This window comes from Typopeltis vanoorti, chromosome 1, assembly GCF_054136105.1.
Source record: "Typopeltis vanoorti isolate ZY-2024b chromosome 1, IOZ_Tvanoo_1.0, whole genome shotgun sequence".
NCBI classification, from domain to species: Eukaryota; Metazoa; Arthropoda; class Arachnida; order Uropygi; family Thelyphonidae; genus Typopeltis; species Typopeltis vanoorti.
The window spans coordinates 53,951,714-53,967,749 of record NC_143549.1 but is presented as its reverse complement, the minus strand read 5'-3'; the positions used below and the strand labels follow the sequence as shown (position 1 = coordinate 53,967,749).

General features: G+C 35.6%; 1 protein-coding gene across 1 annotated transcript in view; it reads right to left on the bottom strand.

Moving 5' to 3' along the window:
* Window positions 1-16,036, bottom strand: part of Git (ARF GTPase-activating protein GIT1) — a 707,749-nt gene that overhangs the window by 267,469 nt on the left and 424,244 nt on the right. Inside the window, exon 15 of the mRNA XM_090400625.1 lies at window positions 14,732-14,860. Within this exon, the coding sequence (XP_090256751.1) occupies window positions 14,732-14,860 (129 nt within the window). The remainder of the gene's footprint in view (window positions 1-14,731; window positions 14,861-16,036) is intronic.

Below are 16,036 nucleotides of genomic sequence, written 5' to 3'. Positions count from 1 at the left end.
AAAAAGGAAAAGATAGCCTTTTGCTGGAGATCTACTGAACAGCAGAGTAGGAAATGATTACTAGACATATAAAAATGTTCTGGGAATTGGGAAAAGAGCAAAGCTAATAATAATGTAAGTACTTGCTGGATTTCTGTTCAGGATATAGACTAGTTATTATTATGGCCAACATAAAAATAAAATAAGAAAAGTCTCATTAACTAGTCATGTTTTCCAAATGGTTCAGAACATAAGAGTATACAGAGGATTTGAAATTGGAAATTATCATAATTTAGTTTTCAGGAGGACAAAATAGAATATCATCTTTAAAAGACAAGCATATAAAAAAGTTTTAAAATGAATCAAAGTTGAGCAACTTTCAGAGGTGAACTATAGACTAAAATACACAAAACAAACACTGTTCAAGAAAAAAAATTAAAGACTTTGAAAACAATAACCAAACCTTGAAAGTGGCAAACTCTGATGATAACATTGGCTGATTCAGCCACAGCTGCACGTGGAGGTTATCTGCAAGGATAGAAAAATCAGTACTCCACGGCAGACTCAAGAAGTTAACGAGACAGTCAGGGAAAGAAGAAAGCAAATAAAAAGTTACTGGCAAGTAAGTCAACTTGTGCACTTGGAAAATGGAGAGAAAAATGTAAGAAATCAAAGCATTGTCTAAAACCATAAAAAAAGTCATGAGAATACTTGGGTAAGAACATAGAAAATAAATATCAGGAAGGTAGCAAAATATTCTGGAGGCTGTTAAAAAAAAGTTTATAAATGGAGGAAAGAGTACTGTAAAAGGAATCAGAGATGATAAAGATGTTCTAGATGTCTGGATTAATTACTTTGAAAGACTGCTAAATAAAACAAGCAATGACAGTAGGTGGTAGAAAACACTCAACAAGAATGCAATCAGAAATATGGAAATATAGCTGGAGTAGATGATATTTATTCAACCAAAAGTATGGTAATACAAAAGTTTTACAGTGAATGCACTGCATAATTCAGAAGGCCAGGTCAGAGGGTCAAATTCCAAATGACTGAAGTAGGGGCTCTCATAGAAACCATCTATAAAAAGGGAAATAAAACTAAATGTGAGAATTACAGAGGAAATTCCCCACCAAATATTCCAAGTAAGATTTATTCAAGTATACTCGAGAAACATGTATGTAAGAAAAATTGTGAAAACAGAAGCATGGAGAAGAACAAGCTGGGTTCGGGCCAAACAGAGGTTGTGAGGATCAAATTTTCACTTGAAGACAAATAGAGGCCTATTTGTATTTAAGTTTTGTAGATCTGGAAGAGGCACATGACAAGATGCCAAGATAAAAACTGCTTCAAATGCTACATATATATGATGCAAATGGGACAAAGCGCCTCCGTAGCGCAATTGGAAGAACGATGGGCCCTTACATTGCGCCCTTCGATTGGAATAGGCCTAAGCTCGATTCTTGTCATAACGAGAGGAATCTTTATTTGGACGATTTTTAATCGAAGGTGAGTTAGCCGATCTCATACAGAGGTAGCAGGGTTTTTTCTCCCGGAAACTCAGGTTTTTCATCCAACAATCAGAGAAATCGGTCCTTCAGAACACACGCAATTTACAAACATAGAATACCAGTTGTGGTGGTGGTGGAAATGGGCGGTAGATGACGTTGATGGAGATGATTCGTAGCACAGGTTCGGTGTAGTGGTTGAGATAGTTGTAGGTGTCCTCCTGCGATGAGTCTTCGGACTCCTTGGAGGTGTCAGGAATAATAATAATAATAATTATTATTATATCAAGCAATACATAGTCTATATCTGAGTTGCTAGTCAGCAATTAGAATCGAAGGAGGTACAGGAAGAAGGAATATTACAATGTTAAATCTGGTGTGAGATAAGAGTGTACATTATTTCTAGTGTTACTGATCATCTATATCATAGGTGGCCAACAGTAGGCCCATGGGCCGCATGCGGCCCGTAACGTGATTTTGTGCGGCCTGCGGCAGGATAAAAACTATATTAAATTCTATGTATTATAAATTTAGTTATTAATTTCGACCACAGATTTTCTGATAGTGATATACTAGTTATATTCATTATTTCTGATGAAGAAAACACTTTATATTCTCAACATGGAATAAAAATTACTTTGAAAAGATTATTCAATTTATAAAATCTACTGCTTCTCTGTGCGAGTTGTAGTAGTGGGAGTGATAGATTTCTATGCGCTCCAGAGTAACGCATCATTGAAAGTCACTTGCTCTGATCTGGTTACAGTGATCAGTTTCAAGTAGTTTATATTGTTCTCCAAGTAGTAAAATGATTTAGCAAATATAGTAAGTCAATACATATAACTATTACCTTGAAAAAATGCAGAGTTTATTTTTATTTAAGTTCTGTCTAAAAGTGTGCGGCCCGTGATGCTACCACTCATCATATATTGGCCCTCGTATAAAATGATGTTGGCCATGCCAGATCTATATGAATCACAATATGAAGGAAAGTTGTATTAAACTTGATATTTTAATCTCAGCTGTTTATTTTATGCAAATGATGGTACATTTCTAAATAAATCCAGGACAAGTTATTTCCTGACTAAATTGAATAACTGCTGTGATAATCTGATGAAAATCAGCAATAAAAAGAGAGAGACAAAAAATAGGCAGAAACATTGAAAACATCAACTGCATTATGAATGTGCTGAACAAGTAAAATATTTCAGCTATTTAGACACAATTTTTAGTGAAGATAGGAAATTAAATATGCAAATAAACATGGAATAAGAGTGAGAAATTGGTTGAGACACTAAACTAGATGTGTATAAGTAAGTGTTTAAATCAATTTTAACTTATGAATTGTGAGAGCTAAGTTAGAAATAAAACAGTTGATCAAAGACTGGAGACCACATACTGTACATGAGCGTTCTGAAAAAGATTAGGATAGCGAACAGAATGCACCATATTAAATATTGAAATCTTGATATTGTTAGGATTCAGGAATGTGTTAGTAGAGCTAATCTCAGGTGGTATGGTCACTTAAACTGAATGGGATAGGAAAGGTTGGCAAAAAAAAGCTGTGTTAAAACTACAAAATATATGAAATATACCCAGAATGTCAGGAAAAGACCTAGAGAAAGATTCAAATCTAGGATTGATACAAAAAAAGAACATTTCAAATCTCGACCCAGCATACATGCACAATATATATATATATATTGTGCATGTGTGCTGGGTCGAGTATGTATATATATATAAAGTTGTAACAATACCAGGCAACTCATAGCCAAGTTATAGTAAGCCTTCCAAAAATCAGTTTAATATCATGCAGCCCATGTAGTCCAAGGTCAAAAAAAGCAAAAAGTGTAGAGTATCTGTTTTTTATCAATTTAATATCTTTCAAGGGTCCCAATCATCCCTTAAGATTATTAAACTGATTTTTTGAAGACACCAAAGCACATGTAGCTTTCTCCACCACTGACATGGTGGAGTTACCCTGGTGTTGACATTATCTCTAATATGAAAAATATGAATAAATTTATATGAAATAAGAGCAAAATTATTCAAAACACAAAACTAGTTGTATATAAGGCAGTTAAGTGAAGAGATGGCATCATATTAAAAATGAGGATATATTAGGAAATGATACTGACACTGTTTACAGAGCTAATCTGATGTGGCATGGTCACATCGCAAACCTTTCCTCTCCCACAACAGAATGGGAGAGGAAAGGTTTGCAAGACAAGTGTTCTTTGTCAGGATGGCAGGGAAAAGATCCATATGAAGAACCAGGATCTAGGTGGGATTGACACAGCAAAAAGTATAATAGAACAGAGAGAGAAATATAAGATATATTACTGAAGATATAAGATATGATATTCAATATTACAGTGGTGCCTTGGTTAACAATGGCCTCAGATAAGGACGTACTTGGTTAATGACGAGTGGCTGTAAGAAAAAAATCTCTTGGTTAACAACTCTCAATTATGTGAACCTCTATCCGATTTAAAAAACCGGAATTTTCCGATCGCACTCAGCCATGCACGGGAAGACATTGTTGAATAGAGAACAAACATGCAGCATAACTGTGAAGCTCAGATATGTTTGACCCATCATAGCCAGATGTTTACGTTTTCCGTTTATTGGTTCTTTTCTTGTAGCATACTGTGCTTTATTTTAAAATTTGCAGTTATAAATGCATTTTATGATGAAAATGAATATTTAAGCATTTATTTTTTATGTGTTGGTTCGTATAGACAATAAATCGGCAGGTGCGTGTCACTGTTCGTTCGCCATCAAAAGACAAAATCAAATCTCATCTGTATAATAATCGTTGTATCTATAAGCTGCTAATCAGTGTATGTTACGGTAAGTGCTGTATCTAATATCGTCACCTTACAAGCAAAATGCACGAAGTCAAAAATTGCAGGCTTCGAATTTAACTGTTAACTTTTATTTCAAAAAGTTTTTTTTTTTTTTTGAACTTTTACTTTTAATTTCAGGTGACGATATGTTCTTTGTATCCCTTGTCTTAGTGTTGTACAAGTTGTAATAATACTGTATTTTGCGTATCTTTTTTTTATAGAGTGAATTTTTTTTACAGTGTGACAAAATGGGTCCCAAAAAGAAAGCTAGTGAGGGGAAAAAAAACAGAAAAATTTTCTCTATTGAACAGAAGAAAGAAATAATAGCAAACCATCATGAAGGTGTGACAGTTATGCAGCTAGCTCGAATATATGAAACCAGTCATTCTACAATATCAGCCATTTTGGCTAAGAAAGAAGAACTTATGGTAGCTAAGGTTGCTAAGGGAATTTCAAGGTTGAATGTCAGAGGGCTTCTTTTTGAGCAAATGGAAAATCTATTACTAATTTGGATCAAAGAAAGAGTAATGGTGGGGCAATACTACATCTCAAAATGCAATCTGTCAGAAAGCTAAACAGATTTATCAAGATTTGAAAAAGAAGACTTCGAGATCAAGTTTTGAGGTAGATGATGATGATTTCAAAGGTAGCAGCAGTTGGTTTGACAACTTTAAAAAAAGAACAGGAATTCATAGTGTGGTCAGACATGGAGAGGCAGCTAGTGCTGACAAAGCAGCAGCAGATAAATTTGTCAATAGCTTTACAAGAATTATAGAAGAAGGAGAATACCTACCTCAACAAGTCTTCAATTGTGATGAGACTGGGTTATTTTGAAAGAAAATGCCCAACAGGACATTTATCACAAAAGAAGAAAAAACACTTCCTGGGCATAAACCAATGAATGATAGGTTAACATTGCTTTTAGCAGCAAATGCAAGTGGAGACTGTAAGGTAAAACCACTGTTAATCTACCACTCAGAGAATTCACGAGCATTCAAAAAGTTCAATGTCTCTAAATACAATTTCGGTGTTTTGTGGAAGTCTAACAGCAAAGCCTGAGTCACAAGAATAGAATTTAGAGACTGGATTCGTGAAGTGTTTGGACCAACTGTCAAAGCCTATCTTGAGCAAAACAATCTGCCTCTAAAAGCCATTTTAACCTTGGACAATGCACCTGGCCATCCAACAGGCATACAAGAAGAGCTACCAGAGGAATTAGATTTTATCAAAGTGATTTTTTTTCCTCCCAAGACTACATCTCTGATTCAACCTATGGATCAGCTGATAATTGCAAATTTTAAAAAACTTTACACAAGGGCACTTTTTACCAGGTGTTTTGAAACGTGTGAGGCTACCAACATAACCGTAAGAAAATTTTGGAAGGAAGAATTCAACATTGTCATAGCAATTAGGCTAATTGTAAAGGCTTGGCAAGAAGTAACAATGAAATGTCTCAAAGCAGCATGGAGAAAACTGTGTCCTTCCTTTGGTAATGAAGAAACTTCAGATGAAGGACACAAATTGGTAAAGGATATCGTGGCAACTGCTCATGATCTTAACTTGGAAGTAGAGGAAGATGTTGAAGAATTATTGGAGATGCATGACCGAGAACTGACTACAGACGAGCTAAAAGAACTTTTCAAGCAGCAATGTGAAGAAAAGGAAATGGAAATTTCATCTGAAGATGAGGATGGAGAGAAAGAACAAATTATGACTGATGAAATCAAAAATGTTTTGGCAAAGTGGGAGGAAGTTTAAAATGCTGCTATGAAATGGAATTCAAACAAATCTGAGGTTATCAGAACTGCAGATGTATTTAATGAAAAGTCCATGCAGTTTTTCAGAAACATTTTAAAAAAGAGGCAGAAGCAAACAACCCTAGACATGTTTTTTACAGGTCCATTTGTCAAAAAACTCTGAAGTGAGCCCAATTGTCCTTCTGGTGAAGAATGATAATTAAAAACTGTTAATTTGTTTTATTAATGTTAATTTTTTTGTAGCAAATACACATACTGTATAATAAATAAATGATATTTACCATATTTTTATGACATTTTAAATGAGTTTTATCTGCATTTTTAATATGTACTATGGTTGTGGGGAGGAGCCGGAACAAATTAATCGATTTTCAATTAAACCTTATGGGGAATCGCGCCTTGCATAACGACGGTAATCCTGGAACGGATTACTGTCGTTAACCAAGGCACCACTATATATGATATATAATACTGAAGTCTTGATAATTAACAAATTAACTGTGAAGTTAATCTACTGTCATGATATCTTGTACACCAACTGAGGGTGCATGTCAGGAATTGAATGTTGATGATATGACTGCACCTAGACTACAGTATATACAGGTTTACTATTCTGTGTTCTGGGATCAAGAAGCATAAGTTGCAGGATATGGGATAGGATTATAAATTATTAAACTTAGATGAAAAGATGGCTGATTGATATATATATAAAAAGTGATATTGATATATATATATAAAAAAGTCATAAATGACTCTGGGTAGGATTTGACAGGAGATCCTGTTTGTTGATGATGATGCAAAGATAAGTTATGGCAGAGTAATCAGGAATGTGGCTAACATGCAGAACTTGCATAATGATTTTAATAGGCTAGAACTGTGGGCAGTAAAAGTGGTTATCAGTTTACTGTTAGTAAATGTAAAGTTATGCACTCTGATATGATCTGTTTCTTCCAGAATAATCTCACCAATGTAATATGCCACTGGATATCTCATCACATCAAAGTGCATAACTTTACGTTTATGTGCATAAAATGTGTTTTATGCACATAATTGACTCTTTGTGTTTTTGTAGATAGGAAGGTGAAGTTTAGGGACCATATGGCAGAGATAATATTGGGATAGCATCTGTCCTAACAGACTGCAGAAGCTAGCAAACTGGAGAAGAAGATAATATGATAGAAACTTCAAAACTTCAGAAGAGGTCATATAGGATGGTGGTGAATAAAATTCAAGAAGTAAGACCAGCTTGTGTAACAGATGCAGAGAGAGAGAGAGAGACACTGTCTCTACATTATTAATCCTGGGGGGAAAGGTACAAGACAACAGTGTCTTCTTTCATTGTTTCCAAAAACAAATTCTAACAGATTTCAGCCAGAAGGAGACAATGTTTCATTTCAGCTGGAATCTGCTTTTGACAGCTGGTATTCTTCTTCTTCTTCCCCTGAAGATAGATTTAGTTCTGTATGCCATTTTATGGCTGATTTCAGAAACATTTTTTTAGCTTATTTACTGGACTATGAAAAGAAGTTAGTAAGGCAAAGAGAACTCTGAATGAATTTTTTTTTGCAATAATACAACTAGCAAGTGGATGAGTTGCAGTTATTAAAAGCTGCAGTATTCAAAGCAGTGGACTTGGGTGATATTCCTGCAAGTACTGAAGGAATGTTCAAAGGTATCTCTGACTTGGTTGTGCACTCTGTGTCTCAACATGTGCACAGTTTGTAATGGATAAAAGAAAATGAGGATAATTCCATTATACAAAGGTGGAAGTAGGGGAGAGGAAACTAATTACAGACTAATTATTTCTGAAGGGCAGAATGGTTTGTTAAGAGTAAGTCTTGCTTGACTAATTTGCTCATATTTTAAAATACAAAATTGCATATATGAATAAAGAGAATGAATATACTAAAATACTTTGGATTTTGCTAAGAAATTTGACATAATTACACATTTCAGGTTATTATACAACCTCAAAGGAATGTGTGTGCAAAATAGGCTTGCGATATGATGACTAAAAAACAGGTGAGAGAGATATCAATAATTTGATGGCAAACAGGATAACTTCCAGCAGAGTATAAAATGTTGTAGGGATATAGGATAGATGTTAGTTCTGGAGTACAATTGGGGGAGGGGGGGTGAGATCAAGAAACTTTTTATCTAAGTTATTTAATGTTATTCCGAGTCTTTTTGTCCAAATACCATAGACAGCATAGTGCTCTATTTCTGGTATGGTAAGAGCTGATTTGCCTTGATCTTATGCAGTTTGGGGAGAAGAGTAATAACAGGAAGCCAGCTTTACCTTTAGTTGCTGTAACAGTGGTACTATCTGGATGCCATAGGTGCAGGTAAACAGAAGCTGCATCTGATGGACTTTGATCTGGACCAGATAATATGACTTCCATTTAGATAAGAATTTTCTGCCACTTAGCCTTGAAAAGATCTGGATTTACTAAAGGCAGTTTTGTATTTCTTTTTGTATTATGATTCCATGTTTCAGCCTAGGCTGAGTAAGAAGATTTAGTTTTCACTGCAAGCTATCTTTGGTAGAGTGAATTAATTTCTTCAAACTTCCAGGTATGTTAAAACATGGCTTGAAAAATGCATGGGAATGAATTTTGGATGGATGGAGAATGAAAACCTTCATGCTGGTGATGAGAATAATTTCTCTGCCTTACTCAGAGCAGGTGTTGGATCAGAAGAGTGGATACAGAAGTCTGACAAAAAAGGAAAAGTGGAAGTTCTGGAGATCATCCTGCCTTTCATCTTAACAGGTGGTACCAAAAGGCACAAGGTTGGAAGGTGGATAGAGCAAAGGCATTCTGTGTGTGTGTGTGTGTGTGAGAGAGAGAGAGAGAGAGAGATACAAGATTGTGGTGTGAGTTAGTCAAAGGAGAGGTGACATCACCAGTATACCTGGGAAGGAAAACTGGTTAAGAAATAATCAAGGATATAAGAAGAGTGGAGAGGGTTATTATTATTATTACATCACACCTCCAGGGAGTCCAAAGACTCATCGAGGGAGGGCATCTGCTCTACAACTCTTCGTCTCACTACTCCACCAACCTTCATCACCTAACACCAACGCCATCTACTGCTGACTATCACTACTAGTACGTCTCACTACTCCACCAACCTACATCACCTAACACCAACGCCATCTACCACTGACTATCACTACTAGTACTTTCACAGACAATCACAAACATCCATGCCCACGGCAGGATTCGAACCTGCAGCATTTTGGCTGGAGAGCAAATACATTAACCACTTGGCATTATCCAGTATTTCCATTATCCAGTATTTGGGTTGGTAGATGTATAATTTGTATTAAATAACTCATCATCATCATCATCAAATTCCTGCCATGTACAGGATATGATAGTACTACATGAAAAAATTATATCATTACTAACTTCCTATCTACAATTTTCCTCCAAACCAGTCTGTTACTTGTCAAGACTCCAACATTATCAGATCTTATATTTCTATCGTCTAAGGCACTTTGTACCGTATCAATCCACCTATATCTTGGTCTTCCTATGGGTCATTTTGCTGCCAACCTGGCAGCAAACACTTGTATTGCTAATCTTTCCTCGCCCATTCTGTTTAGGTGACCATACAACCTGAGATTAGCTCTGCTAACGCATTCCTGGATGCAGACAACGTCAAGTTCTGTCCTAATATCCTCATTTTTAATATGATATTGCCATTGATGCCATCAGTTCACACCTATAATCTTTCTCAGGACTCTCATATCTGCGGTCTCTAGTCTTTGGTCAAGTGTTTTACTTCTGACCCAGCTCTCAGATCCATAAGTTAAAACTGGTTTGAACACTGTCTTCTATACAGCTAATTTAGTGTTCCGACTAATTTATCTCTTATTCCATATGAATTTATTCAATTGACTTCCCACCATACCAGCTTTGCTGATTCTGTTGTCTATTTCTATATTTAATTTACCATCTTCACTAAAAATCATGCCTAAGTAGCTGAAATGTTTTACTTGTTCCACAGGTTCTCCATTCACAACACAGTTGACATTTTCAATGATTCTGCCTATTTTCATTGTCTTTGTCTTTTTATTGCTGACCTTCATACCATATCTATTACAACAGCTATTCAATTTAGTCAGAGAATCTTGCAGACTTGTAGCGGATTTATTTAGAAGTATAAATCATCTGCATAAAGTGAGCTGACATTAACATCTCCAATTTTGATATCATGTTTAATACCACTTTCCTTCATAATGTGATCCATATAGATAATGAATAACAGAGGGGATAATGTACATCCTTGTCTCATACCAGATTTAACATTAAACCATCTTCCTGTACTTCCTTCAATTCTAACAGCTGACATACAACTCAAATAAAGACTAAGTATTGCTTGATATAATGCCCCATCGACACCATATAACTGCAGCGTATTGAATAGCTTCTCTCTTGGCAACTTATCATATGCCTGTTCCAAATCGACAAAACTTAAATACAGATCTTTGTTATATTCCCATGCTTTCTCGACTCATTGTCGTAAAGTGAAGATCTGATCCTGACAGCCTCTGTTTCGCCTGAATCCAGCTTGTTCTTCACCAAGCTTTTCTTCCACAATTCCTCTCAACCGTTTCTCAAGTATACTTGCATAGATTTTGCCAGGAACACTCAGTAGGGAAATACCTCTGTAATTCTCACATTCAGTTTTATTTCCCTTTTTATATATGGGTACTATGAGAGCTCTACTCCAATCATCGGGAATTCGTCCCTCTGTCCAGGCTTTCTGAACTATGCAGTGCAGCCACTATAAGACTCCTATACCACCATACTTCAGCATTTCTGGTCGAATATCATCTACTCCAGCTGCCTTTCCACATTTCAAGCCCTTGATGGCTTTTTCTACTTCAAGTATGGATATGTATTCCTGCCTGCATGCCTGGTCAGTGTTTTTACCACTGTGCTGTCATCACTGCTTGTTTCATTTAGCAGTTTTTCAAAGTATTTACTCCATACTTCAAGGATATCTTTTATTCCAGTTTTCATGTCACCTTTATCATTTCTAACTCCTTTTACAGCACTCTTTCCTCCATTCCTAAGCTTCTTCAACAACCTCCAGAATATTTTGCCACCTTCTTGATATTTATTTTCTATATTCTTGCCAAAGTCCTCCCATGACTTTTGTTTAGTTAGTTTTACACAGTGTTTAGCATTCCTGCATTTCTCTCTATATTCTCTAAGAGCACAAGCTGACTTATTTGATTTGACAGGAACTTTTGATATGCTTTCTTCTTTTCCTTCACTGCCTCTTTAACTTCCTGTGTCCACCAGGGAGTTCTGATTTTTTTATCCTTGCAGACAACCTCACCACATGCCTCTCTGGCTGAATCAATCAGTGTTTTCCTCAAGGCTTGCCACTGAATCTCCAAGGTTTGGTTCCTGTTCTCAAACTCTTTCATTTTTTCTTCAATGATCTTTGTGTGTTTTAGTCTACAGTTCACATTTGAGAGCTGCTCAACTTTTATTCGCTTTAAAACTTTCTTACATGTTATTCTTTTCAATATGAAATTCAATTTTATCCTGCTCAAGACTAAATAGTGATCACTTCCAATTTCAAATCCTCTGTACACTCTGGTGTCCTGCACCAGGGAGAAAACATCACTATCAACAATAACATAGTCAATGAGACTTTTCTTATTCCTAGCCTCTTCTCTCCATGTGAATTTGTGCACATTTTTATGTTGGAACATGGTGTTAGTAATAACCAGTCCATGTCCTGAGCACAAATCCAACAGATATTTGCCATTATTATTAGCTTTGCTCATTTCTCCAAATTTTCCCATAATATTTTTGTATGTCTCACAATCATTTCCTACTCTGCTATTTAGATCCCCAACAAGGACCAACTTTTCTTTTTTCGTTGTGTCAGTTGCTTTTTCTAAAGCATCAAAAAATTCCTCCACTTCTACCTTAGTAGAACCTTCTGTGGGACCATAGGCACAAATAAGTCTCATTGTCCAGTTCCCCATTCTCATATTTGCCCACATTACTCTACTTGAGACTGACTGCCATTCAAGAAGATTAGCCTCGTATTTTGTGTTGAATACTATGGCTACTCCTTCTTTTCCTTGATTGTCATTGCCTGAATATAACATTTTGTATTTATTGCTCAGAAAGATCTCACCAGTTTTGGTCTTTTTTGTTTCAGTCACCCCTATTATGTCGATCTGGTACTTATCTAATTCCTCAGCTAGCTCCATTTCTTTGCCATTCAGGCTTCTTACGTTGATGGTACTGATCTTTAACTCTGGTGATGTTGAGTTGGGGTTTGTTTTCAGATTTGTTCCAGTAGCTGACTTTTCGCTGTTCGCCCTGGTTCCCTGGCGAAAACAACGGGGGCCTTGTTTAACCGGGCGACGCCCAAGCCGGCATGAAATTTTGTCATGTTGTACCATCATTTTTTATTTTGGTTTAACCAATAAGAATACAATTTGGTCGGCTAAATCCCAAATTGCCAGCCCATCCTCGTTTGTTCAGTATCCAAGTAGATACCCAACAGGGTGCACCACAAGAAGGTGAGGATTGGACATTAGGTCAGAAGCCCTGGTTGGTTCTCCGCATTCCTTTAAAGGCTATGTGGAGGTCTCCTCTCAGTTATACAGCTTTGACTCTTAAGCACCCCTATTAAATAACTGATAATATGATTTGTGTTAGATGAATATTGATCATTCATATTGAGATCATAACATGTAAGGCAAAATAATTATGTAAGTGTAAACTTGAACTTTCTAGGCAATTAAACTGACTATCTTTCCTTAGAAGATGTAGGAATATGAGAATTATACATAGCCTATATTCCATTTAAAATCAGGTTTCAGTGAAAAAACACTCCTCCACAACTACAGGTATGCCAACTTTGGGATTTTATAGGAAACAATTACTACTGCTCATACTAGGTCGATTATCAGAAATGTCAGAAAGACTGCCCCAGCTCTGGTTCAATACTTCTGATAATTCTAATGCTTCCAAACATAAGAATTTTTTAAAAATAAACAATGGATATGCAATGACTAAGGATAGTAATAGCTGCTTCATTTTTTGAAGAAAGGTTGATAACATCTAGTGGTAGAACATGCATGCTGATCCATGCATGCATGCATGCATGGATCAGCCATAACTACATTATAGCATTCAGAAAGAACTGACTTCAGACTTTACTTAGAACCTGCAACTTGATTCCAGACAACATATGGAATCAAGTTGTTTGACATTGCCATCATCCTATGTAAGCTTCATCCACTAAAAGAAATCTCTCTTTTAGCCAATTCTCTATCTCTCTGTTCTTAGGAGTCTATCAAAAGACAAAAGTCATTTACTAAAGTGGAGGTGAATAGTGCTAGCATAGCCCTCAAACACCAGTGAACTGAAAAAATGGGCATTTTTGTTCAGAATTTCTGCTTATATATATACTTTTAGATATGCTACCAAAACAAAATAAAAAGTGCTCAATAAAGGGGACCTCTTGACTCTCCTTATGAAAAAACTTAAAGCCTTTAGGTTTCCCTTTCCCATCAGATATACAGAGTACCTAAAATTCACAAATCTAATAATCCTCTCTGACTCATAGTAGGTGGTATTGATTTCTCTGTTTTATAGATTAGCCAAACACTTAGCAAAATCACTTATCACTCTCTCTCTCGCTGCCCATAGGATTTTTGTATGTGAAAAATTTTATACATTTTAAAATCTTCTACTGAATATTTAATTTTAAGCACTACTGATATGATGGTCAGTTTTTACACCACTGCTCTATTCACTAACATATCCCTATTTGACACTACCATTAATTAAATGTTCTCCCTCCTGTCCCATCACTGATCTCTGCAAATTTGTCATCCATGAAAGGGTGAAGTAATAATACCACATTGCTGAGTGATGGAATATAGTATTATTAATATTTATAGAGCCATCAAACTCTGTTCAGAACAGATATTCCTCACGGATGAACTTAATATACCACACCTTATATAAGCAGCTACAGTTCTAATGGAATTAACAAATACTTAAATTTTACCCAATCCATGATCCCTCAACACAGAAATAGTACCTCTGAAAAAATATCTATAACTTTCAGGAAATATGGTTTCTGTACTAATTTCAAACTTCACTTTAACTTTATCTACCCCCCCCCCTTCTCCAAAGACCAACTCTTCCCTCTTCCAGTTACTGGTGTATAAAATTCCCTGGTTTTACAATTAGCCTATTATGAGCAGAGTGGAAGATTAGCTATATCTGTTTAAAAGAAACACATCTATCAACAGATAATAGATAGAGCGTCAGGTCTAGTATATCTTATCACATAATCAAATGAAAGAAAACTACTATGCTTCACTGCAGCAAGTTTAAATTTGAGAACTTTTTTAGTGCTTATAGAGGGGTATTCTTTATTTTGTTGATTGTGTATATGACAGAATTATTTGTTTCTGAGACAGATGAAATATTGGAAACACCGAACTGTTCTTTATTTCATTTCTTCATTCCCCTTCCATTAAAGATCTACAAACGTATACAATGAGAGATAACAGAACAGATAACAAATTGTCATAAAAAATAGAAAGAAAGAAATAAGAAAAAGATTAAGAAAAAAAACTTACTTCAGGCCTTTCCCTTCTGTTTGCAACACACTTTTTTTCTTCATCATCAAATAAATAACCTTCTTCATTTACAATTTGTACAGTATTTGAAGGTATGGAAGTGCAGTTTGATGGTAAAAGTTTGCTTTCCTAGGTCACATACAATCCACATTATATACACAGATGCATGCATTTATGTAATTATATGATAAGAAGTATTTAATAATATACAAAAATAAGATAAAGTTAGTATCTGTTAATACTGTAGCAGCTGATATTCACATATGCAATATCATTCAACCTAATTGATGTATTCTGATGCTTTTAATAATTAATAAAATAAAAAAAATCCCAAAATCTCAACAGAAATAACAAAGAGGAAATTACTTTAATAATTGTATGAGGGTGGTCTGAAAAGTTCTTGGCCTCGAAAATAGATAGCAACACAATCGGCTAATTTTTTTTTCTAAGTTGGTACATCTGTCATAAGCATCCATGTGAAATTGCAAGTCATTCTATCAAGTAGATTGTTTTATACAGCTGTCTGAAGAAAAAGTGCTGTCTGGCTCCTTTGAAATGGATAAAATTGAGTATCGTGTGCTTATAAAATTCTTTGTAAAAGAAGGTTTAACGCAAAAGAAATTCATTCGAAGTTCATAAAAGTTTATGGGCACTCTTCTCCTTCGTTTTTGACAATTAAGAAATGGGCTGCTAAATTAAAACATGGCTGTATACCAGTCTTGAAGTTGATCCATGTGAAGGACGTCCAAAAAATGTAACGACACCAGAAATCATTCATCAAGTGCATTGGATGACCAGCAAGTCAAAGTGTGGGAAATTGCCGAGACTATAGGCATTTCAAAAGAATGTGTAGGATATATTTTGCATGAAGAATTTCAAATGAAAAAGCTCTGCACAAGTTGGGTGCCATGCTTGCTCACAGCAGATCAAAAACACACTCGCATGAAAATCGCTGAACAGTGTTTGGAGCATTTTAACAAGAATAAAACTGATTTTGTGGGTCAATTTATTACTATGGATGAGACTTGGATTCACCATTACCCACCAGAATCCAAACAGCAGTCAAAACAGTGGACAGAAGCTGGTTGTTCAGTGCCAAAGAAGACAAAATCAGTTCCATCAGTAGGAAAGGTCATGGTATCGGTGTTCTGGGATGCTAAAGGCATTTTGTTTATTAATTATCTTGAAAAGGGTAAAACAATAACCAGGGAATATTATTCTGATCTTTTAACCAGACTAGACAAAAAAATTTGTGAGAAAAGACCCGGTTTGCAGAAGAAAAAATCATCTTTCATCAGGACAATG